Here is a 27,321-nt window from a genome sequence, read left to right as displayed (position 1 = left end):
TCGCTCCAGCCCGACTTGCTTTTATATATATAGATGACAGATAAGCCTGAGCACATTGAAAAGTGCAGACTTCCACTTCGAGATTCATATCTCCTAAACGGTTTATGATATTAAGAAACGGTTTGTTCCATCAGACGCCTCATTTATCGCTCTACATGTTTGTTTCTAAACCATTTCCTCGTATCGCCCATATTAAGGGGGTAAATTGAGATTAAATTTTGAATAGGGTGAAATTTGGGTGCATTTTTAACATTATATATTACTTTTTGCCTACTTATGTATAAGCTAGAATCATGAAATTTGGTACACATATGTCCCTTAATCGTGCCAATGCGCGCACACAACGTGATGATCCTATCATTCTTATAAGTGTGCCAAACAATGAAATATACTTGAAAAAATCACCAAATTTACGAACAATCCAGAAATACGGCCAAATTTAACGTATAAGGGAGAGAGATACGACAAAATGTCACAGGAGCAAAGTTGTAGATCACTCCGAATTGAAGGACATTGTGCCATCCGTTTTGTGATACGACTTACCGTTTAGCCAAAAAATAGCTCAAAAGGAATGTCTGCACAGTCATTAAAATTGCCTCCATATTTCGATATCTTTGGGGGGTAAAAAGTGAAAAATTTGAACATCTTGGAATTTTGCCGTCGGTTAGGGACCAAAAGCTATAATTTCACCAAATTTCAATTGTCTACTTCGTCTGGCAGGTTGTGCCGCCATTTTGATTTGGGGGGATAGGGGATAAAAATGAGGAAATTCTCGAAAATGTTTAAGCCCACGAAACCTTTAGGTTATCGTTTTGGATATACTATACGACTGTGTTCTTATGCTGAGCCCAAAATTTGAGCCCCCCCAGCGTGCCCCCTTCAGGGAATTTTGAGAATTTCCGATTTTTCTAGGGATCCTGGGGGCATCAGTTTCCTCCGTACCAAGTTTCAAATTTCTGAGATTTCTGGAAGTGCCTCATTAATTCACGTCTTTTTTCATTTTTAAATATTTATATATACATCGCTCCAGCCCGACTTGCTTGAGAGATACGACAAAATGTCACAGGAGCAAAGTTGTAGATCACTCCGAATTGAAGGGACATTGTGCCATCCGTTTTGTGATACGACTTACCGTTTAGCCAAAAAATAGCTCAAAAGGAATGTCTGCACAGTCATTAAAATTGCCTCCATATTTCGATATCTTTGGGGGGTAAAAAGTGAAAAATTTGAACATCTTGGAATTTTGCCGTCGGTTAGGGACCAAAAGCTATAATTTCACCAAATTTCAATTGTCTACTTCGTCTGGCAGGTTGTGCCGCCATTTTGATTTGGGGGGATAGGGGATAAAAATGAGGAAATTCTCGAAAATTTTTAAGCCCACGAAACCTATAGGTTATCGTTTTGGATATACTATACGACTGTGTTCTTATGCTGAGCCCAAAATTTGAGCCCCCCAGCGTGCCCCCTTCAGGGAATTTGGAGAATTTCCGATTTTTCTAGGGATCCTGGGGGCATCAGTTTCCTCCGTACCAAGTTTCAAATTTCTGAGATTTCTGGAAGTGCCTCATTAATTCACGTCTTTTTTCATTTTTAAATATTTATATATACATCGCTCCAGCCCGACTTGCTTTTATATATATAGATGACAGATAAGCCTGAGCACATTGAAAAGTGCAGACTTCCACTTCGAGATTCATATCTCCTAAACGGTTTATGATATTAAGAAACGGTTTGTTCCATCAGACGCCTCATTTATCGCTCTACATGTTTGTTTCTAAACCATTTCCTCGTATCGCCCATATTAAGGGGGTAAATTGAGATTAAATTTTGAATAGGGTGAAATTTGGGTGCATTTTTAACATTATATATTACTTTTTGCCTACTTATGTATAAGCTAGAATCATGAAATTTGGTACACATATGTCCCTTAATCGTGCCAATGCGCGCACACAACGTGATGATCCTATCATTCTTATAAGTGTGCCAAACAATGAAATATACTTGAAAAAATCACCAAATTTACGAACAATCCAGAAATACGGCCAAATTTAACGTATAAGGGAGAGAGATACGACAAAATGTCACAGGAGCAAAGTTGTAGATCACTCCGAATTGAAGGACATTGTGCCATCCGTTTTGTGATACGACTTACCGTTTAGCCAAAAAATAGCTCAAAAGGAATGTCTGCACAGTCATTAAAATTGCCTCCATATTTCGATATCTTTGGGGGGTAAAAAGTGAAAAATTTGAACATCTTGGAATTTTGCCGTCGGTTAGGGACCAAAAGCTATAATTTCACCAAATTTCAATTGTCTACTTCGTCTGGCAGGTTGTGCCGCCATTTTGATTTGGGGGGATAGGGGATAAAAATGAGGAAATTCTCGAAAATGTTTAAGCCCACGAAACCTTTAGGTTATCGTTTTGGATATACTATACGACTGTGTTCTTATGCTGAGCCCAAAATTTGAGCCCCCCCAGCGTGCCCCCTTCAGGGAATTTTGAGAATTTCCGATTTTTCTAGGGATCCTGGGGGCATCAGTTTCCTCCGTACCAAGTTTCAAATTTCTGAGATTTCTGGAAGTGCCTCATTAATTCACGTCTTTTTTCATTTTTAAATATTTATATATACATCGCTCCAGCCCGACTTGCTTGAGAGATACGACAAAATGTCACAGGAGCAAAGTTGTAGATCACTCCGAATTGAAGGGACATTGTGCCATCCGTTTTGTGATACGACTTACCGTTTAGCCAAAAAATAGCTCAAAAGGAATGTCTGCACAGTCATTAAAATTGCCTCCATATTTCGATATCTTTGGGGGGTAAAAAGTGAAAAATTTGAACATCTTGGAATTTTGCCGTCGGTTAGGGACCAAAAGCTATAATTTCACCAAATTTCAATTGTCTACTTCGTCTGGCAGGTTGTGCCGCCATTTTGATTTGGGGGGATAGGGGATAAAAATGAGGAAATTCTCGAAAATTTTTAAGCCCACGAAACCTATAGGTTATCGTTTTGGATATACTATACGACTGTGTTCTTATGCTGAGCCCAAAATTTGAGCCCCCCAGCGTGCCCCCTTCAGGGAATTTGGAGAATTTCCGATTTTTCTAGGGATCCTGGGGGCATCAGTTTCCTCCGTACCAAGTTTCAAATTTCTGAGATTTCTGGAAGTGCCTCATTAATTCACGTCTTTTTTCATTTTTAAATATTTATATATACATCGCTCCAGCCCGACTTGCTTTTATATATATAGATGACAGATAAGCCTGAGCACATTGAAAAGTGCAGACTTCCACTTCGAGATTCATATCTCCTAAACGGTTTATGATATTAAGAAACGGTTTGTTCCATCAGACGCCTCATTTATCGCTCTACATGTTTGTTTCTAAACCATTTCCTCGTATCGCCCATATTAAGGGGGTAAATTGAGATTAAATTTTGAATAGGGTGAAATTTGGGTGCATTTTTAACATTATATATTACTTTTTGCCTACTTATGTATAAGCTAGAATCATGAAATTTGGTACACATATGTCCCTTAATCGTGCCAATGCGCGCACACAACGTGATGATCCTATCATTCTTATAAGTGTGCCAAACAATGAAATATACTTGAAAAAATCACCAAATTTACGAACAATCCAGAAATACGGCCAAATTTAACGTATAAGGGAGAGAGATACGACAAAATGTCACAGGAGCAAAGTTGTAGATCACTCCGAATTGAAGGACATTGTGCCATCCGTTTTGTGATACGACTTACCGTTTAGCCAAAAAATAGCTCAAAAGGAATGTCTGCACAGTCATTAAAATTGCCTCCATATTTAGATATCTTTGGGGGGTAAAAAGTGAAAAATTTGAACATCTTGGAATTTTGCCGTCGGTTAGGGACCAAAAGCTATAATTTCACCAAATTTCAATTGTCTACTTCGTCTGGCAGGTTGTGCCGCCATTTTGATTTGGGGGGATAGGGGATAAAAATGAGGAAATTCTCGAAAATGTTTAAGCCCACGAAACCTTTAGGTTATCGTTTTGGATATACTATACGACTGTGTTCTTATGCTGAGCCCAAAATTTGAGCCCCCCCAGCGTGCCCCCTTCAGGGAATTTTGAGAATTTCCGATTTTTCTAGGGATCCTGGGGGCATCAGTTTCCTCCGTACCAAGTTTCAAATTTCTGAGATTTCTGGAAGTGCCTCATTAATTCACGTCTTTTTTCATTTTTAAATATTTATATATACATCGCTCCAGCCCGACTTGCTTGAGAGATACGACAAAATGTCACAGGAGCAAAGTTGTAGATCACTCCGAATTGAAGGGACATTGTGCCATCCGTTTTGTGATACGACTTACCGTTTAGCCAAAAAATAGCTCAAAAGGAATGTCTGCACAGTCATTAAAATTGCCTCCATATTTCGATATCTTTGGGGGGTAAAAAGTGAAAAATTTGAACATCTTGGAATTTTGCCGTCGGTTAGGGACCAAAAGCTATAATTTCACCAAATTTCAATTGTCTACTTCGTCTGGCAGGTTGTGCCGCCATTTTGATTTGGGGGGATAGGGGATAAAAATGAGGAAATTCTCGAAAATTTTTAAGCCCACGAAACCTATAGGTTATCGTTTTGGATATACTATACGACTGTGTTCTTATGCTGAGCCCAAAATTTGAGCCCCCCAGCGTGCCCCCTTCAGGGAATTTGGAGAATTTCCGATTTTTCTAGGGATCCTGGGGGCATCAGTTTCCTCCGTACCAAGTTTCAAATTTCTGAGATTTCTGGAAGTGCCTCATTAATTCACGTCTTTTTTCATTTTTAAATATTTATATATACATCGCTCCAGCCCGACTTGCTTTTATATATATAGATGACAGATAAGCCTGAGCACATTGAAAAGTGCAGACTTCCACTTCGAGATTCATATCTCCTAAACGGTTTATGATATTAAGAAACGGTTTGTTCCATCAGACGCCTCATTTATCGCTCTACATGTTTGTTTCTAAACCATTTCCTCGTATCGCCCATATTAAGGGGGTAAATTGAGATTAAATTTTGAATAGGGTGAAATTTGGGTGCATTTTTAACATTATATATTACTTTTTGCCTACTTATGTATAAGCTAGAATCATGAAATTTGGTACACATATGTCCCTTAATCGTGCCAATGCGCGCACACAACGTGATGATCCTATCATTCTTATAAGTGTGCCAAACAATGAAATATACTTGAAAAAATCACCAAATTTACGAACAATCCAGAAATACGGCCAAATTTAACGTATAAGGGAGAGAGATACGACAAAATGTCACAGGAGCAAAGTTGTAGATCACTCCGAATTGAAGGACATTGTGCCATCCGTTTTGTGATACGACTTACCGTTTAGCCAAAAAATAGCTCAAAAGGAATGTCTGCACAGTCATTAAAATTGCCTCCATATTTCGATATCTTTGGGGGTAAAAAGTGAAAAATTTGAACATCTTGGAATTTTCCCGTCCGTTAGGGACCAAAAGCTATATATTCACCAAATTTCAATTGTCTACCTCGTCTGGCAGGTTGTGCCGCCATCTTGATTTGGGGGGATAGGGGATAAAAATGAGGAAATTCCCGAAAATTTTTAAGCCCACGAAACCTATAGGTTATCGTTTTGGATGTACTATACGACTGTGTTCTTATGCTGAGCCCAAAATTTGAGCCCCCCCAGCGTGCCCCCTTCAGGGAATTTTGAGAATTTCCGATTTTTCTAGGGATCCTGGGGTCATCAATTTCCCTCGTACCAAGTTTCAAATATATGAGATTTCTGGAAGTGCCTCATTAATTCACGTCTTTTTTCATTTTTAAATATTTATATATACATCGCTCCAGCCCGACTTGCTTTTATATATATAGATGACGGATAAGCATGAGCACGTTGAAAAGTGCAGACTTCCACTTCGAGATTCATATCTCCTAAACCGTTTATGATATTAAGAAACGGTTTGCGCCATCAGACGCCTCATTTATCGCTCTAAATGTTTGTTTCTAAACCATATCCTCGTATCTCCCATATTAAGGGGGTAAATTGAGTTCAAATGTTGAATAGGGTGAAATTTGGGTGCATTTTTAACATTTTACATTACATTTTGCCTACTTATGTATAAGCTAGAATCATGAAATTTGGTACACATATGTCCCTTAATCGTGCCAATGTGCACACCTAACGCGATCATCCTATCATTCTTATAAGTATGTCAAACATTGAAATTTACTTGTAAAAATCACCAAATTTACGAACAATCCAGAAATACGGCCAAATTTAACGTATAAGGGAGAGAGATACGACAAAATGTCACAGGACCAAAGTTGTAGATCACTCCGAATTGAAGAGACATTGTGCCATCCGTTTTGTGATACGACTTACCGTTCAGCCAAAAAATAGCTCAAAAGGAATGTCTGCACAGTCATTAAAATATGCCTCCATATTTCGATATCTTTGGGGGTAAAAAGTGAAAAATTTGAACATCTTGGAATTTTCCCGTCCGTTAGGGACCAAAAGCTATATATTCACCAAATTTCAATTGTCTACCTCGTCTGGCAGGTTGTGCCGCCATCTTGATTTGGGGGGATAGGGGATAAAAATGAGGAAATTCCCGAAAATTTTTAAGCCCACGAAACCTATAGGTTATCGTTTTGGATATACTATACGACTTTGTTCTTATGCTGAGCCCAAAATTTGAGCCCCCCCAGCGTGCCCCCTTCAGGGAATTTTGAGAATTTCCGATTTTTCTAGGGATCCTGGGGTCATCAGTTTCCCTCGTACCAATTTTCAAATTTATGAGATTTCTGGAAGTGCCTCATTAATTCACGTCTTTTTTCATTTTTAAATATTTATATATACATCGCTCCAGCCCGACTTGCTTTTGTATATATAGATAGATGACGGATAAGCATGAGCACGTTGAAAAGTGCAGATTTCCACTTCGAGATTCATATCTCCTAAACGGTTTATGATATTAAGAAACGGTTTGCGCCATCAGACGCCTCATTTATCGCTCTAAATGTTTGTTTCTAAACCATATCCTCGTATCTCCCATATTAAGGGGGTAAATTGAGTTCAAATGTTGAATAGGGTGAAATTTGGGTGCATTTTTAACATTTTACATTACATTTTGCCTACTTATGTATAAGCTAGAATCATGAAATTTGGTACACATATGTCCCTTAATCGTGCCAATGTGCACACCTAACGCGATCATCCTATCGTTCTTATAAGTGTGTCAAACATTGAAATTTACTTGTAAAAATCACCAAATTTACGAACAATCCAGAAATACGGCCAAATTTAACGTATAAGGGAGAGAGATACGACAAAATGTCACAGGACCAAAGTTGTAGATCACTCCGAATTGAAGGGACGTTGTGCCATCCGTTTTGTGATACGACTTACCGTTTAGCCAAAAAATAGCTCAAAAGGAATGTCTGCACAGTCATTAAAATTGCCTCCATATTTCGATATCTTTGGGGGTAAAAAGTGAAAAATTTGAACATCTTGGAATTTTCCCGTCCGTTAGGGACCAAAAGCTATATATTCACCAAATTTCAATTGTCTACCTCGTCTGGCAGGTTGTGCCGCCATCTTGATTTGGGGGGATAGGGGATAAAAATGAGGAAATTCCCGAAAATTTTTAAGCCCACGAAACCTATAGGTTATCGTTTTGGATGTACTATACGACTGTGTTCTTATGCTGAGCCCAAAATTTGAGCCCCCCCAGCGTGCCCCCTTCAGGGAATTTTGAGAATTTCCGATTTTTCTAGGGATCCTGGGGTCATCAATTTCCCTCGTACCAAGTTTCAAATATATGAGATTTCTGGAAGTGCCTCATTAATTCACGTCTTTTTTCATTTTTAAATATTTATATATACATCGCTCCAGCCCGACTTGCTTTTATATATATAGATGACGGATAAGCATGAGCACGTTGAAAAGTGCAGACTTCCACTTCGAGATTCATATCTCCTAAACCGTTTATGATATTAAGAAACGGTTTGCGCCATCAGACGCCTCATTTATCGCTCTAAATGTTTGTTTCTAAACCATATCCTCGTATCTCCCATATTAAGGGGGTAAATTGAGTTCAAATGTTGAATAGGGTGAAATTTGGGTGCATTTTTAACATTTTACATTACATTTTGCCTACTTATGTATAAGCTAGAATCATGAAATTTGGTACACATATGTCCCTTAATCGTGCCAATGTGCACACCTAACGCGATCATCCTATCATTCTTATAAGTATGTCAAACATTGAAATTTACTTGTAAAAATCACCAAATTTACGAACAATCCAGAAATACGGCCAAATTTAACGTATAAGGGAGAGAGATACGACAAAATGTCACAGGACCAAAGTTGTAGATCACTCCGAATTGAAGAGACATTGTGCCATCCGTTTTGTGATACGACTTACCGTTCAGCCAAAAAATAGCTCAAAAGGAATGTCTGCACAGTCATTAAAATATGCCTCCATATTTCGATATCTTTGGGGGTAAAAAGTGAAAAATTTGAACATCTTGGAATTTTCCCGTCCGTTAGGGACCAAAAGCTATATATTCACCAAATTTCAATTGTCTACCTCGTCTGGCAGGTTGTGCCGCCATCTTGATTTGGGGGGATAGGGGATAAAAATGAGGAAATTCCCGAAAATTTTTAAGCCCACGAAACCTATAGGTTATCGTTTTGGATATACTATACGACTTTGTTCTTATGCTGAGCCCAAAATTTGAGCCCCCCCAGCGTGCCCCCTTCAGGGAATTTTGAGAATTTCCGATTTTTCTAGGGATCCTGGGGTCATCAGTTTCCCTCGTACCAATTTTCAAATTTATGAGATTTCTGGAAGTGCCTCATTAATTCACGTCTTTTTTCATTTTTAAATATTTATATATACATCGCTCCAGCCCGACTTGCTTTTGTATATATAGATAGATGACGGATAAGCATGAGCACGTTGAAAAGTGCAGATTTCCACTTCGAGATTCATATCTCCTAAACGGTTTATGATATTAAGAAACGGTTTGCGCCATCAGACGCCTCATTTATCGCTCTAAATGTTTGTTTCTAAACCATATCCTCGTATCTCCCATATTAAGGGGGTAAATTGAGTTCAAATGTTGAATAGGGTGAAATTTGGGTGCATTTTTAACATTTTACATTACATTTTGCCTACTTATGTATAAGCTAGAATCATGAAATTTGGTACACATATGTCCCTTAATCGTGCCAATGTGCACACCTAACGCGATCATCCTATCGTTCTTATAAGTGTGTCAAACATTGAAATTTACTTGTAAAAATCACCAAATTTACGAACAATCCAGAAATACGGCCAAATTTAACGTATAAGGGAGAGAGATACGACAAAATGTCACAGGACCAAAGTTGTAGATCACTCCGAATTGAAGGGACGTTGTGCCATCCGTTTTGTGATACGACTTACCGTTTAGCCAAAAAATAGCTCAAAAGGAATGTCTGCACAGTCATTAAAATTGCCTCCATATTTCGATATCTTTGGGGGTAAAAAGTGAAAAATTTGAACATCTTGGAATTTTCCCGTCCGTTAGGGACCAAAAGCTATATATTCACCAAATTTCAATTGTCTACCTCGTCTGGCAGGTTGTGCCGCCATCTTGATTTGGGGGGATAGGGGATAAAAATGAGGAAATTCCCGAAAATTTTTAAGCCCACGAAACCTATAGGTTATCGTTTTGGATATACTATACGACTGTGTTCTTATGCTGAGCCCAAAATTTGAGCCCCCCAGCGTGCCCCCTTCAGGGAATTTGGAGAATTTCCGATTTTTCTAGGGATCCTGGGGGCATCAGTTTCCTCCGTACCAAGTTTCAAATTTCTGAGATTTCTGGAAGTGCCTCATTAATTCACGTCTTTTTTCATTTTTAAATATTTATATATACATCGCTCCAGCCCGACTTGCTTTTATATATATAGATGACAGATAAGCCTGAGCACATTGAAAAGTGCAGACTTCCACTTCGAGATTCATATCTCCTAAACGGTTTATGATATTAAGAAACGGTTTGTTCCATCAGACGCCTCATTTATCGCTCTACATGTTTGTTTCTAAACCATTTCCTCGTATCGCCCATATTAAGGGGGTAAATTGAGATTAAATTTTGAATAGGGTGAAATTTGGGTGCATTTTTAACATTATATATTACTTTTTGCCTACTTATGTATAAGCTAGAATCATGAAATTTGGTACACATATGTCCCTTAATCGTGCCAATGCGCGCACACAACGTGATGATCCTATCATTCTTATAAGTGTGCCAAACAATGAAATATACTTGAAAAAATCACCAAATTTACGAACAATCCAGAAATACGGCCAAATTTAACGTATAAGGGAGAGAGATACGACAAAATGTCACAGGAGCAAAGTTGTAGATCACTCCGAATTGAAGGACATTGTGCCATCCGTTTTGTGATACGACTTACCGTTTAGCCAAAAAATAGCTCAAAAGGAATGTCTGCACAGTCATTAAAATTGCCTCCATATTTCGATATCTTTGGGGGGTAAAAAGTGAAAAATTTGAACATCTTGGAATTTTGCCGTCGGTTAGGGACCAAAAGCTATAATTTCACCAAATTTCAATTGTCTACTTCGTCTGGCAGGTTGTGCCGCCATTTTGATTTGGGGGGATAGGGGATAAAAATGAGGAAATTCTCGAAAATGTTTAAGCCCACGAAACCTTTAGGTTATCGTTTTGGATATACTATACGACTGTGTTCTTATGCTGAGCCCAAAATTTGAGCCCCCCCAGCGTGCCCCCTTCAGGGAATTTTGAGAATTTCCGATTTTTCTAGGGATCCTGGGGGCATCAGTTTCCTCCGTACCAAGTTTCAAATTTCTGAGATTTCTGGAAGTGCCTCATTAATTCACGTCTTTTTTCATTTTTAAATATTTATATATACATCGCTCCAGCCCGACTTGCTTGAGAGATACGACAAAATGTCACAGGAGCAAAGTTGTAGATCACTCCGAATTGAAGGGACATTGTGCCATCCGTTTTGTGATACGACTTACCGTTTAGCCAAAAAATAGCTCAAAAGGAATGTCTGCACAGTCATTAAAATTGCCTCCATATTTCGATATCTTTGGGGGGTAAAAAGTGAAAAATTTGAACATCTTGGAATTTTGCCGTCGGTTAGGGACCAAAAGCTATAATTTCACCAAATTTCAATTGTCTACTTCGTCTGGCAGGTTGTGCCGCCATTTTGATTTGGGGGGATAGGGGATAAAAATGAGGAAATTCCCGAAAATTTTTAAGCCCACGAAACCTATAGGTTATCGTTTTGGATATACTATACGACTGTGTTCTTATGCTGAGCCCAAAATTTGAGCCCCCCAGCGTGCCCCCTTCAGGGAATTTGGAGAATTTCCGATTTTTCTAGGGATCCTGGGGGCATCAGTTTCCTCCGTACCAAGTTTCAAATTTCTGAGATTTCTGGAAGTGCCTCATTAATTCACGTCTTTTTTCATTTTTAAATATTTATATATACATCGCTCCAGCCCGACTTGCTTTTATATATATAGATGACAGATAAGCCTGAGCACATTGAAAAGTGCAGACTTCCACTTCGAGATTCATATCTCCTAAACGGTTTATGATATTAAGAAACGGTTTGTTCCATCAGACGCCTCATTTATCGCTCTACATGTTTGTTTCTAAACCATTTCCTCGTATCGCCCATATTAAGGGGGTAAATTGAGATTAAATTTTGAATAGGGTGAAATTTGGGTGCATTTTTAACATTATATATTACTTTTTGCCTACTTATGTATAAGCTAGAATCATGAAATTTGGTACACATATGTCCCTTAATCGTGCCAATGCGCGCACACAACGTGATGATCCTATCATTCTTATAAGTGTGCCAAACAATGAAATATACTTGAAAAAATCACCAAATTTACGAACAATCCAGAAATACGGCCAAATTTAACGTATAAGGGAGAGAGATACGACAAAATGTCACAGGAGCAAAGTTGTAGATCACTCCGAATTGAAGGACATTGTGCCATCCGTTTTGTGATACGACTTACCGTTTAGCCAAAAAATAGCTCAAAAGGAATGTCTGCACAGTCATTAAAATTGCCTCCATATTTCGATATCTTTGGGGGGTAAAAAGTGAAAAATTTGAACATCTTGGAATTTTGCCGTCGGTTAGGGACCAAAAGCTATAATTTCACCAAATTTCAATTGTCTACTTCGTCTGGCAGGTTGTGCCGCCATTTTGATTTGGGGGGATAGGGGATAAAAATGAGGAAATTCTCGAAAATGTTTAAGCCCACGAAACCTTTAGGTTATCGTTTTGGATATACTATACGACTGTGTTCTTATGCTGAGCCCAAAATTTGAGCCCCCCCAGCGTGCCCCCTTCAGGGAATTTTGAGAATTTCCGATTTTTCTAGGGATCCTGGGGGCATCAGTTTCCTCCGTACCAAGTTTCAAATTTCTGAGATTTCTGGAAGTGCCTCATTAATTCACGTCTTTTTTCATTTTTAAATATTTATATATACATCGCTCCAGCCCGACTTGCTTGAGAGATACGACAAAATGTCACAGGAGCAAAGTTGTAGATCACTCCGAATTGAAGGGACATTGTGCCATCCGTTTTGTGATACGACTTACCGTTTAGCCAAAAAATAGCTCAAAAGGAATGTCTGCACAGTCATTAAAATTGCCTCCATATTTCGATATCTTTGGGGGGTAAAAAGTGAAAAATTTGAACATCTTGGAATTTTGCCTTCGGTTAGGGACCAAAAGCTATAATTTCACCAAATTTCAATTGTCTACTTCGTCTGGCAGGTTGTGCCGCCATTTTGATTTGGGGGGATAGGGGATAAAAATGAGGAAATTCTCGAAAATTTTTAAGCCCACGAAACCTATAGGTTATCGTTTTGGATATACTATACGACTGTGTTCTTATGCTGAGCCCAAAATTTGAGCCCCCCAGCGTGCCCCCTTCAGGGAATTTGGAGAATTTCCGATTTTTCTAGGGATCCTGGGGGCATCAGTTTCCTCCGTACCAAGTTTCAAATTTCTGAGATTTCTGGAAGTGCCTCATTAATTCACGTCTTTTTTCATTTTTAAATATTTATATATACATCGCTCCAGCCCGACTTGCTTTTATATATATAGATGACAGATAAGCCTGAGCACATTGAAAAGTGCAGACTTCCACTTCGAGATTCATATCTCCTAAACGGTTTATGATATTAAGAAACGGTTTGTTCCATCAGACGCCTCATTTATCGCTCTACATGTTTGTTTCTAAACCATTTCCTCGTATCGCCCATATTAAGGGGGTAAATTGAGATTAAATTTTGAATAGGGTGAAATTTGGGTGCATTTTTAACATTATATATTACTTTTTGCCTACTTATGTATAAGCTAGAATCATGAAATTTGGTACACATATGTCCCTTAATCGTGCCAATGCGCGCACACAACGTGATGATCCTATCATTCTTATAAGTGTGCCAAACAATGAAATATACTTGAAAAAATCACCAAATTTACGAACAATCCAGAAATACGGCCAAATTTAACGTATAAGGGAGAGAGATACGACAAAATGTCACAGGAGCAAAGTTGTAGATCACTCCGAATTGAAGGACATTGTGCCATCCGTTTTGTGATACGACTTACCGTTTAGCCAAAAAATAGCTCAAAAGGAATGTCTGCACAGTCATTAAAATTGCCTCCATATTTCGATATCTTTGGGGGGTAAAAAGTGAAAAATTTGAACATCTTGGAATTTTGCCGTCGGTTAGGGACCAAAAGCTATAATTTCACCAAATTTCAATTGTCTACTTCGTCTGGCAGGTTGTGCCGCCATTTTGATTTGGGGGGATAGGGGATAAAAATGAGGAAATTCTCGAAAATGTTTAAGCCCACGAAACCTTTAGGTTATCGTTTTGGATATACTATACGACTGTGTTCTTATGCTGAGCCCAAAATTTGAGCCCCCCCAGCGTGCCCCCTTCAGGGAATTTTGAGAATTTCCGATTTTTCTAGGGATCCTGGGGGCATCAGTTTCCTCCGTACCAAGTTTCAAATTTCTGAGATTTCTGGAAGTGCCTCATTAATTCACGTCTTTTTTCATTTTTAAATATTTATATATACATCGCTCCAGCCCGACTTGCTTGAGAGATACGACAAAATGTCACAGGAGCAAAGTTGTAGATCACTCCGAATTGAAGGGACATTGTGCCATCCGTTTTGTGATACGACTTACCGTTTAGCCAAAAAATAGCTCAAAAGGAATGTCTGCACAGTCATTAAAATTGCCTCCATATTTCGATATCTTTGGGGGGTAAAAAGTGAAAAATTTGAACATCTTGGAATTTTGCCGTCGGTTAGGGACCAAAAGCTATAATTTCACCAAATTTCAATTGTCTACTTCGTCTGGCAGGTTGTGCCGCCATTTTGATTTGGGGGGATAGGGGATAAAAATGAGGAAATTCTCGAAAATTTTTAAGCCCACGAAACCTATAGGTTATCGTTTTGGATATACTATACGACTGTGTTCTTATGCTGAGCCCAAAATTTGAGCCCCCCAGCGTGCCCCCTTCAGGGAATTTGGAGAATTTCCGATTTTTCTAGGGATCCTGGGGGCATCAGTTTCCTCCGTACCAAGTTTCAAATTTCTGAGATTTCTGGAAGTGCCTCATTAATTCACGTCTTTTTTCATTTTTAAATATTTATATATACATCGCTCCAGCCCGACTTGCTTTTATATATATAGATGACAGATAAGCCTGAGCACATTGAAAAGTGCAGACTTCCACTTCGAGATTCATATCTCCTAAACGGTTTATGATATTAAGAAACGGTTTGTTCCATCAGACGCCTCATTTATCGCTCTACATGTTTGTTTCTAAACCATTTCCTCGTATCGCCCATATTAAGGGGGTAAATTGAGATTAAATTTTGAATAGGGTGAAATTTGGGTGCATTTTTAACATTATATATTACTTTTTGCCTACTTATGTATAAGCTAGAATCATGAAATTTGGTACACATATGTCCCTTAATCGTGCCAATGCGCGCACACAACGTGATGATCCTATCATTCTTATAAGTGTGCCAAACAATGAAATATACTTGAAAAAATCACCAAATTTACGAACAATCCAGAAATACGGCCAAATTTAACGTATAAGGGAGAGAGATACGACAAAATGTCACAGGAGCAAAGTTGTAGATCACTCCGAATTGAAGGACATTGTGCCATCCGTTTTGTGATACGACTTACCGTTTAGCCAAAAAATAGCTCAAAAGGAATGTCTGCACAGTCATTAAAATTGCCTCCATATTTCGATATCTTTGGGGGGTAAAAAGTGAAAAATTTGAACATCTTGGAATTTTGCCGTCGGTTAGGGACCAAAAGCTATAATTTCACCAAATTTCAATTGTCTACTTCGTCTGGCAGGTTGTGCCGCCATTTTGATTTGGGGGGATAGGGGATAAAAATGAGGAAATTCTCGAAAATGTTTAAGCCCACGAAACCTTTAGGTTATCGTTTTGGATATACTATACGACTGTGTTCTTATGCTGAGCCCAAAATTTGAGCCCCCCCAGCGTGCCCCCTTCAGGGAATTTTGAGAATTTCCGATTTTTCTAGGGATCCTGGGGGCATCAGTTTCCTCCGTACCAAGTTTCAAATTTCTGAGATTTCTGGAAGTGCCTCATTAATTCACGTCTTTTTTCATTTTTAAATATTTATATATACATCGCTCCAGCCCGACTTGCTTGAGAGATACGACAAAATGTCACAGGAGCAAAGTTGTAGATCACTCCGAATTGAAGGGACATTGTGCCATCCGTTTTGTGATACGACTTACCGTTTAGCCAAAAAATAGCTCAAAAGGAATGTCTGCACAGTCATTAAAATTGCCTCCATATTTCGATATCTTTGGGGGGTAAAAAGTGAAAAATTTGAACATCTTGGAATTTTGCCGTCGGTTAGGGACCAAAAGCTATAATTTCACCAAATTTCAATTGTCTACTTCGTCTGGCAGGTTGTGCCGCCATTTTGATTTGGGGGGATAGGGGATAAAAATGAGGAAATTCTCGAAAATTTTTAAGCCCACGAAACCTATAGGTTATCGTTTTGGATATACTATACGACTGTGTTCTTATGCTGAGCCCAAAATTTGAGCCCCCCAGCGTGCCCCCTTCAGGGAATTTGGAGAATTTCCGATTTTTCTAGGGATCCTGGGGGCATCAGTTTCCTCCGTACCAAGTTTCAAATTTCTGAGATTTCTGGAAGTGCCTCATTAATTCACGTCTTTTTTCATTTTTAAATATTTATATATACATCGCTCCAGCCCGACTTGCTTTTATATATATAGATGACAGATAAGCCTGAGCACATTGAAAAGTGCAGACTTCCACTTCGAGATTCATATCTCCTAAACGGTTTATGATATTAAGAAACGGTTTGTTCCATCAGACGCCTCATTTATCGCTCTACATGTTTGTTTCTAAACCATTTCCTCGTATCGCCCATATTAAGGGGGTAAATTGAGATTAAATTTTGAATAGGGTGAAATTTGGGTGCATTTTTAACATTATATATTACTTTTTGCCTACTTATGTATAAGCTAGAATCATGAAATTTGGTACACATATGTCCCTTAATCGTGCCAATGCGCGCACACAACGTGATGATCCTATCATTCTTATAAGTGTGCCAAACAATGAAATATACTTGAAAAAATCACCAAATTTACGAACAATCCAGAAATACGGCCAAATTTAACGTATAAGGGAGAGAGATACGACAAAATGTCACAGGAGCAAAGTTGTAGATCACTCCGAATTGAAGGACATTGTGCCATCCGTTTTGTGATACGACTTACCGTTTAGCCAAAAAATAGCTCAAAAGGAATGTCTGCACAGTCATTAAAATTGCCTCCATATTTAGATATCTTTGGGGGGTAAAAAGTGAAAAATTTGAACATCTTGGAATTTTGCCGTCGGTTAGGGACCAAAAGCTATAATTTCACCAAATTTCAATTGTCTACTTCGTCTGGCAGGTTGTGCCGCCATTTTGATTTGGGGGGATAGGGGATAAAAATGAGGAAATTCTCGAAAATGTTTAAGCCCACGAAACCTTTAGGTTATCGTTTTGGATATACTATACGACTGTGTTCTTATGCTGAGCCCAAAATTTGAGCCCCCCCAGCGTGCCCCCTTCAGGGAATTTTGAGAATTTCCGATTTTTCTAGGGATCCTGGGGGCATCAGTTTCCTCCGTACCAAGTTTCAAATTTCTGAGATTTCTGGAAGTGCCTCATTAATTCACGTCTTTTTTCATTTTTAAATATTTATATATACATCGCTCCAGCCCGACTTGCTTGAGAGATACGACAAAATGTCACAGGAGCAAAGTTGTAGATCACTCCGAATTGAAGGGACATTGTGCCATCCGTTTTGTGATACGACTTACCGTTTAGCCAAAAAATAGCTCAAAAGGAATGTCTGCACAGTCATTAAAATTGCCTCCATATTTCGATATCTTTGGGGGGTAAAAAGTGAAAAATTTGAACATCTTGGAATTTTGCCGTCGGTTAGGGACCAAAAGCTATAATTTCACCAAATTTCAATTGTCTACTTCGTCTGGCAGGTTGTGCCGCCATTTTGATTTGGGGGGATAGGGGATAAAAATGAGGAAATTCTCGAAAATTTTTAAGCCCACGAAACCTATAGGTTATCGTTTTGGATATACTATACGACTGTGTTCTTATGCTGAGCCCAAAATTTGAGCCCCCCAGCGTGCCCCCTTCAGGGAATTTGGAGAATTTCCGATTTTTCTAGGGATCCTGGGGGCATCAGTTTCCTCCGTACCAAGTTTCAAATTTCTGAGATTTCTGGAAGTGCCTCATTAATTCACGTCTTTTTTCATTTTTAAATATTTATATATACATCGCTCCAGCCCGACTTGCTTTTATATATATAGATGACAGATAAGCCTGAGCACATTGAAAAGTGCAGACTTCCACTTCGAGATTCATATCTCCTAAACGGTTTATGATATTAAGAAACGGTTTGTTCCATCAGACGCCTCATTTATCGCTCTACATGTTTGTTTCTAAACCATTTCCTCGTATCGCCCATATTAAGGGGGTAAATTGAGATTAAATTTTGAATAGGGTGAAATTTGGGTGCATTTTTAACATTATATATTACTTTTTGCCTACTTATGTATAAGCTAGAATCATGAAATTTGGTACACATATGTCCCTTAATCGTGCCAATGCGCGCACACAACGTGATGATCCTATCATTCTTATAAGTGTGCCAAACAATGAAATATACTTGAAAAAATCACCAAATTTACGAACAATCCAGAAATACGGCCAAATTTAACGTATAAGGGAGAGAGATACGACAAAATGTCACAGGAGCAAAGTTGTAGATCACTCCGAATTGAAGGACATTGTGCCATCCGTTTTGTGATACGACTTACCGTTTAGCCAAAAAATAGCTCAAAAGGAATGTCTGCACAGTCATTAAAATTGCCTCCATATTTCGATATCTTTGGGGGGTAAAAAGTGAAAAATTTGAACATCTTGGAATTTTGCCGTCGGTTAGGGACCAAAAGCTATAATTTCACCAAATTTCAATTGTCTACTTCGTCTGGCAGGTTGTGCCGCCATTTTGATTTGGGGGGATAGGGGATAAAAATGAGGAAATTCTCGAAAATGTTTAAGCCCACGAAACCTTTAGGTTATCGTTTTGGATATACTATACGACTGTGTTCTTATGCTGAGCCCAAAATTTGAGCCCCCCCAGCGTGCCCCCTTCAGGGAATTTTGAGAATTTCCGATTTTTCTAGGGATCCTGGGGGCATCAGTTTCCTCCGTACCAAGTTTCAAATTTCTGAGATTTCTGGAAGTGCCTCATTAATTCACGTCTTTTTTCATTTTTAAATATTTATATATACATCGCTCCAGCCCGACTTGCTTTTATATATATAGATAGATAGATAGATAGATGACAGATAAGCATGAGCACGTTGAAAAGTGCAGACTTCCACTTCGAGATTCATATCTCCTAAACGGTTTATGATATTAAGAAACGGCTTGCGCCATCAGACGCCTCATTTATCGCTCTACATGTTTGTTTCTAAACCATTTCCTCGTATCGCCCATATTAAGGGGGTAAATTGAGATTAAATTTTGAATAGGGTGAAATTTGGGTGCATTTTTATCATTATATATTACTTTTTGCCTACTTATGTATAAGCTAGAATCATGAAATTTGGTACACATATGTCCCTTAATCGTGCCAATGTGCGCACACAACGTGATGATCCTATCATTCTTATAAGTGTGCCAAACAATGATATATACTTGAAAAAATCACCAAATTTACGAACAATCCAGAAATACGGCCAAATTTAACGTATAAGGGAGAGAGATACGACAAAATGTCACAGGAGCAAAGTTGTAGATCACTCCGAATTGAAGGGACATTGTGCCATCCGTTTTGTGATACGACTTACCGTTTAGCCAAAAAATAGCTCAAAAGGAATGTCTGCACAGTCATTAAAATTGCCTCCATATTTCGATATCTTTGGGGGGTAAAAAGTGAAAAATTTGAACATCTTGGAATTTTCCCGTCGGTTAGGGACCAAAAGCTATAATTTCACCAAATTTCAATTGTCTACTTCGTCTGGCAGGTTGTGCCGCCATTTTGATTTGGGGGGATAGGGGATAAAAATGAGGAAATTCTCGAAAATTTTTAAGCCCACGAAACCTTTAGGTTATCGTTTTGGATATACTATACGACTGTGTTCTTATGCTGAGCCCAAAATTTGAGCCCTCCCAGCGTCCCCCCTTCAGGGAATTTTGAGAATTTCCGATTTTTCTAGGGATCCTGGGGGCATCAGTTTCCTCCGTACCAAGTTTCAAATTTCTGAGATTTCTGGAAGTGCCTCATTAATTCACGTCTTTTTTCATTTTTAAATATTTATATATACATCGCTCCAGCCCGACTTGCTTTTATATATATAGATAAAATCACATTATTCATCTTTTCAAAAATCTGTTAGACATTCGTGCGGACAAGTATAAATCATACCATGGTAACTCTCACACATCTTGCAACAACGTTCACAAACTCGTCACGTGACACTGTTGTATGCAAAGAGGGCTTCGTGTCTGAAGGAACATCGTTAACTAGAAATACAAGATTCCATATATAGCCTATACATATCGGGATATTTAAATGCTACTTTCGAATGTTGTGTTGTTTAATATGACAACTATTTTCCGCTCTAAATCCAGTATTTCCTGTGTAGAAACTGTGCTAAGGAGATCGGTATTCAACTTACCTTTCACAGTCATCCAACCGTCTCCATCTTCGGGAATGTAAACTCCCAACCATGGCTTTGAACTCCAGCTGACACTGTTAAACAGTGGAATGTACACGTCGTTCCTCTCTCGCACGGAATCGACCACCATGAGGTCTCCTCCGTCACTCCTGCACTGCTGTCTGGCGTCACTCCAGGTCTTCCTTTCATCTCTTGAAGGGAATGCCTTATAACAGTTGAACTCTGGAAACAGGTGGTATCCTGTGGACAGTTAGAACATTTTAATAGCATTATATCCTAGTCCCAGCTAGCGTGTTATCTCAGGCGTGGCCGGGTGCAGTATTTCTAACTTTTACTTTCTAGGCTAAAGTACATTGCTACATATGTCAATATTATGATAGTTTTCTAGTTTACTCCTAGCAAACGAAAAAAAGGGATAATTAAATCATAGTTTAACTTTTAAGCAAATATGCCGGGAGTAGTGTCAGTAAAACCTCTGCATTGCTCTATGCAATACCTGCTTCGGGTGAACCGGGAACCGATCCCGGGACGCCCTGGGACAAACGTCAGCGCGCTAACCTTTTAGCCACGGAGTCGGAAACAATAATAATGATAATCGTATGGCCTCAGCCTCAGCCTTCTCGTCGATTTCGACATTGAGCTTTACTCTAGGACCACTAGATGGCTGAGTTTTAATGAATGTTGTCCGGTAAACACGAAATGTGTCTTTGACTTGCCGACATCGTACGCCATGGAGTGTCGAATGGACTACCTCTGCCGGGTTTGAACCCGCTACCTTGTGACCCGGAGGCTGACTGATCCACAGAGGGAGCTTTATATCGTACGATGCAGAAGATTCTTAGTTCAAGTCCCGTGAGATGCTGTGTACGGATCACTGCAGTGTGGAAATGCAGTCATTTTTTACCTTTCCGACAGCGAAGATGATAATAGAGATATCATGAACGGGTTTAGTGATTCTTCATGCAGAGCGCCATTACTTGGAAGCGGGCCAAGGACTCTACAGTACTACACAATCTGAAATTACGCTCATTCCATCCAGGCTTGGTTGAGAATTGTCGCACGATTCCGGAGAATAGATTTCAGCGTTGTAATTAACTTGTGGATGGAGCCAAGGAACTTCGCACAAGACATGCAAACTGCTGGGTACAGATACAAGTAAATAAACAGTGTTACCGCGCGAAGAGCTAACAACAGCCTACATCCAGGACCAAACCTCTCGTCGGGCGTTCTGCAGAGCTCATCACGTCATAGAAACAAATGACAATGCACTTGACTTGACCGAGCTCGGGAGATAGTGGGTTCCAGCCCCGCTGTCGGCAGCCCTGAAGATGGTTTTCCGTGGTTTCCCATTTTCACACCAGGCAAACGCCGGGGCTGTACCGGCCGCTTCCTTCCACTTCCTAGGCCTTTCCTATCCCCTCGTCGCCATAAGACCTATCTGTGTCCGTGCGACGTAAAGCAAAAAACACTTGACTTGGACGTCCCGTGGACTAGTTTCTTGTTACTTTCATTCTCTACCTGCACAACTCAGATAATGTCACCGTAGGAAAGGACCAGAAATGGGGAGGTTGGAGCTAAGACATAAATACACACGTAACCAAGAAGCCGCGGATATTCATCTTTTGGGATGCTGAACGTGTGATTCGAGCACACTATCTCTCTAATCCAAGCCTCGTGCCACACATAGCGTCTCCTAAGTGGGGAATGGTGGTCACAAGCCTATAGAATTCTGCCGACACTTCTGTAAATCAAGGCGGCGATGTCGCATCCATGTTAATATCGTTTAGATCGCAGGTGTATTTACGTCAGCTGCAAATGCTACCAACTGTCTCTGAACAAATTAGTCGTTTTATCTGTTCATGTTCTTCCCTGTTGGATGATTGTTGGTGTCTGCAGTTTCAAGTACCTTCACGCGTCCGTTGTTCGCACAACAGCCGCAATGACGGGTACTACATCTCACATACACGCAGGTACTCAGCACCTTCAGTTCAACAACATGTCACCGTAGCTTGTTCAAAGAAGAATCCATCTCCACCGATCACATCAGCATATCTGAAACCAGGAGGCACATTCATTTTACGCCGCCCTGACGACATGAAACTAAGCAGCCGGTTTGAACTTGATCCACAGATTCGAAGTTCAGTCTCTTGGCAACTGTTTGTCGCATCGAGCTGAAGCTAGTCTCATCGAGGTATTGTGAAATATAATTGCTCAATGTTATCACTTTCAACAGTAACTACAGAGTTTGTTTGTTTGTTTCCGACCAGTGACTGAACTGCTAGAGTATTCTTTGTTTCTCACTCAAGCGCCAATTGGAACGGTCTATCCCCATTTTATGCACAATTCTGGTCCTCGCTTTAGACTGTGCGATTTTCCCGGAAAAGGTTCGAAGAGAAGTGTTTTAAAGTCTTGTGCTAATCGAAGCCATTTTAAGATTTGTCTATGATAAAAATTCCATCGTTTTCTTTGCTTCTTTCGACGATGAACATTTATTGACATATAGGACTAGAAAAGCGAACCACTTGCAACGTCTCCTGGGTTCTGTTCGAATGCGTCAACCACAAAGGAATATATTGTGAAATACAATGACTGAAGCCTTGGTTTTTCCACCTCAAAGACAGGATCTAAATGTTCAAGAAGCATAACTTCGTGTAGGGTCACTAATATTATAAACACCGTACGTTGTACCGCGGTAGGCACTTCCCACTGGTGTTTCGCTTTATGCAATCTACATATACAATCTCTGTAAGCCATTAAAAGTTTATTACTCACCCGAATGGGGACAAGACTTTCGTGTGGTGGTAGGCGTAGTAGTAGTAGTAGTAGTAGTGGTAGTAGTAGTAGTAGTAGTAGCAGAAGGTGCAGTAGTAGAAGAAGGTGAAGTCGGATTTATAGCTCCAGGTATCGAGATATCTGGAAGAAAATATCGCACATACATGTTAATAATAGTGTTATGCCTTTTAGCGATCAGTCTGCAAGCCTCTCTGAATTTACTAAACGCCGCCACAATCCTCTACTCCTAACTAGCTCTGTGGCCCTGTTTAGTTCTATACCTCTTATCTTTAAATCGTTAGAAACTGAGTCTAACCATCGTCTTCTTGGTCTCCCTCTACTTCTCTTACCCTCCATGATCGAGTTCATTATTCTCGTGGGTAACCTGTCCTACACCAGTCACCTCATATGACCCAGTTTATGCGTGCAGCTTCACCAATCGATTCACTCCTAATTTAGCCTCTATCACCACATTCTGACTGCCATCTTGACGTTGCTTCCACCTGTTGGTAAGAGCGATCATTCTTGTTCTAGTTCCTTCCATGTCTGTTATTTCTAACTTATGAATAAGGCATCCTGATTAGACCCAGCTTTCTCTCTCGTAAAGCAATGTTGGCCTGAAAACAGACAGGTGTAAAGGCGGCATCGTCCGGGAGCCGACTTAACAGAATACCGTTGATCACACCTGCGAAGCCACTGCGGTACCTTTGCTTCATCTTGAACCAATCTCATTGTCCATCCTGGGCGAATACATATCCTAAATACCTGAATTTGTCTACCTGTTTCAACTTTGTATTCCCAACCTGAAAATCAATTATTGTAGGTTCCTTAACTGCTGATCATTTTAGCCCTGAAAGACTTTCATACCATACTCATTGCACCTACTTTCAAGTTCCAAGATAATAGACTGCAAGTTTTCAACGCAATCTTTCATCAAGACCAAGTTGTCAGCATAGTTCAAACTGCTAACTACATTTCCACCTAACTAAATCCCTCCAGGTCTCTGTCAGTAGGTGATACATGTAAACTATGAACAACAAAAAGGAAAGACTTTAGCCTTGTCTATCCCTGTAAGTGCATAGAACCAAGAATTATTTCAAGCATCAATTCCACTCAACTCAATTGTAAACATACATGTCTTTGACTGGATTTAATAATCTGCCCTTAATCCCATAGTCCCTTCGTACAACAAATATCTCTTCCTCGGTAGTCTGTTATATGCCTTTTCTATATCTACGATGCATAAACATAACTGACTATTCCTCTCGTAGTATGCTTCAATTACCTGGCGAACACTGAAAATCTGATCCTCACGTCCTACCGAGGTCTGAAACTACACTGGCTTTCATCCAACTTACTCTTGACCACTGATCACACCTTCCCTTCCACAAGGACAGTGAACACCTTGCCTATAATGATACCTCTATTGCTCCATCCTGTTCCCTTGTTTATACTCGTTGATAGGTGTAACTACCGATCTTGTTCAGTCAGTGGGTATTTTATTAACACTCAATGCTAATCCTATTACTTTATTAACCAATTTCATCCCTGCCTTGCTACTACATATTTCACAATTTCAGGTCTAATTTCGTATTTTCCTGCCACTTAATGGCAACGGTGTTTATTTACAATCCCTCTTACTTCCTAAGGAGTAATTTCACCAACATCCTTCTCCTCCTCCCCATGAGCTCGGTTGTTATCTATGTCACCAAAAAGATTTCCTTTTACATCGAGACGAAAAAAAATCGTTTAAACTGTTATGTATTACCCCGGCATCTATTGTGAGTTTCCGCAGTAGCTACAAACCTCTCTTCTAGTTTCCCTCATATCCATTGTATAGTCTCATTAAAATCTCCGATCGCCCTCTTTTCCGCATCCCTACTACACAGTATCCGTTCCTTTTAAATTCTGCCGTGCTGCTATAACAAGATCCCACAAATCCACAACAATGTTGGTACATATTCATACTTTCCTTACGTTTTTGGAACCAACTTGAAGAAATGCCACATTTTCGTCACCCTCCTCCTATTCTACTTTCCTCAAAATCTGCCTTAATTTAATTCCTGGGTTGAATTTCCCTACAAAGTTCCACATAACCAGTGCCTCGACCCCACCCAGCTCATTAGATCCGCTCCAGTATTTGGCTCCCTAATCTTCCCTCATGACTGTTAACGTCCTTCTTCCGATCCTCTACTCAACGTTTCCGTTTCCTCTTATCTCTCACCTCCTCCGTAATACATCACTCTTCCCCATTTTCCCTCCGTGTTCTACCCACAGTGAGTAACTCGGACTACTCACCGGTACGTCTCGTGAAATGCTTTCTTGACTTAATACCTTAACCCTCACTTTCTTTCCTTTTAAACATTACTCTACCTGTCTTTTCAGTCTACTCCCGATTTTCCCTCCTCGTCTACTTACCGTTTCCTGTTGATTGATTGAGCAATCTTAACTTCATTACTATCTCTGTTGTAGTCCCGGGTTTGATTCCCAGTACTTCCAGTAATGTATGATTGGCAGAAACGCCGGTATGTTGTTAAATGTAGCTCACCTTCATGCGGGGTGTCCTTGAAAGTAACTGCACAATCTCAAGGTAGTTCACGAGTAGGCTTCGCTCTCATGTACGGGACAAGCGCCGGCTTCATTTCTGTTTGTGATGAGTTCACTTGTTATATTACTTCCTACGTAACTCTACTTAGTGATTACACGTCCTAGTTTAATAGTAGAATATTCTACCGCGTTTGTTTGCTTTAATTTCGAATTCGGTTTTCAATACTTGTCCATTCCATTCAAAATCTCACCATGATCTTCAGCCAATTCGGACAATATTAGTACAGTATATCATCAGAGGCCCTCCACATTCCTCCCAGGTTCTTGTAATCGCGTGCCCTGTCTCGTGGACTTTGATCACAGCATTAATTACATCCATTTGACACAAATGAGGAGAAGCAATGCTGCCAACCAAGGTTCCCTAGTTGAGAGCCTCGAGATTTTACAAAGGAGGGACACCAACACGTCCCACTAGGGGGTTCTGCCTACAGATGAGACTGAGTGTGAAGGAGAGTAGAAATATTTAGTTTTTATTACAGTTATCAGATACTCCAACCATTTGACCTACCATGTAATGACGGATACACAAACGTCACTGAGACCATCTGCTCACTTTCCTTGCTGCCACATAATCTTGTTTCTTGGTGGACATTCACGGTTAATTCCCTTGGGTTCGCCTTCATTATGAACCGCCGAGTGTCAACCTGCAACGAAGAATGAAGTCCTCAGGTACAAGTTGAATATGGAGCGCCTCACACTGGAGTGCTTGTGCCATGTTGAGCTTCCGACCTAGAAAGATCTTGTACCCCTACTTGCTGCAGTATATGTGAGGAACCTGCGTGCATTTTGTAAATGGCGGAAGTGTAAAATGTTGAATGTGAGGAAAGAAACGTTAAGGACGACACAAACATCCAGCCCCAAGGCCAGGATTATTAATAATTTACAATTTAAAAACCTGATCCAGCCGGTAATCGAATCCGTGGCCGCCAGGTGACAGGCGGACGCGCTGCCCCCTACACCGCGGGGCGGACAATTCCAGACGTTAGCAGTTCAGCAAATCAACAGCCAATCAAAGTGCATTCTGATCGGCCACTTTCAAGGAAACTCAGTGGAGCAGTTAAGGGACACGTAGAATATCAGAGTAAATATATTTACGTTCTAATACAATGATCAGAAATCCCAACCCTTGCATTTACCGTGTAATAATGGATATGCATTGGCCACTAAGACAAACTCCTGTTCAATTTAATTGCTTTCGCATTATCTTTGTGTTTTGGCAGACATTGAACTGACTGTTGATTCGCGAAATTCTGGAGGTCAATATCAATGTGGCCGAGTGAAGCTCGCTCGCAAGAAACTTTTGGCGAATTCATTTCATTGACGAAGAAAGTATTGTCCTAAGGTTGAACGAGGAAGTTGCGCATAAATGTGTTTTGTTCGGAAAAGCATTCTGACGAAAGCTTATAGATTCGCAGGGTGTCTTTAAAAGTATAAGAATTTGTTGCCGTAGATTTTTAAATCATTAAGTAAAAATGTAGCAATCTGATTGGCTATTCCGTTCGCCTGAACCGTGAGAGCTCTGAGCAGCGGGCAAGCGTGCTCAGT

General features: G+C 39.8%; 1 protein-coding gene across 1 annotated transcript in view; it reads right to left on the bottom strand.

The window, feature by feature from the left end:
• LOC137498975 (hemolymph lipopolysaccharide-binding protein-like) overlaps nucleotides 1–27,321 on the bottom strand; it is a 76,267-nt gene that overhangs the window by 10,646 nt on the left and 38,300 nt on the right. The window contains exons 3-5 of the mRNA XM_068226911.1: nucleotides 26,285–26,420; nucleotides 23,170–23,310; nucleotides 20,398–20,637 (exon numbers count right to left, since the gene is read on the bottom strand). Coding sequence (XP_068083012.1) covers nucleotides 20,398–20,637; nucleotides 23,170–23,310; nucleotides 26,285–26,420 — 517 coding nt within the window. The remainder of the gene's footprint in view (nucleotides 1–20,397; nucleotides 20,638–23,169; nucleotides 23,311–26,284; nucleotides 26,421–27,321) is intronic.

The sequence above is a fragment of the Anabrus simplex genome, chromosome 3, assembly GCF_040414725.1.
Source record: "Anabrus simplex isolate iqAnaSimp1 chromosome 3, ASM4041472v1, whole genome shotgun sequence".
Classification (NCBI taxonomy): Eukaryota; Metazoa; Arthropoda; class Insecta; order Orthoptera; family Tettigoniidae; genus Anabrus; species Anabrus simplex.
This window is presented reverse-complemented; position numbering and strand designations above follow the sequence as displayed.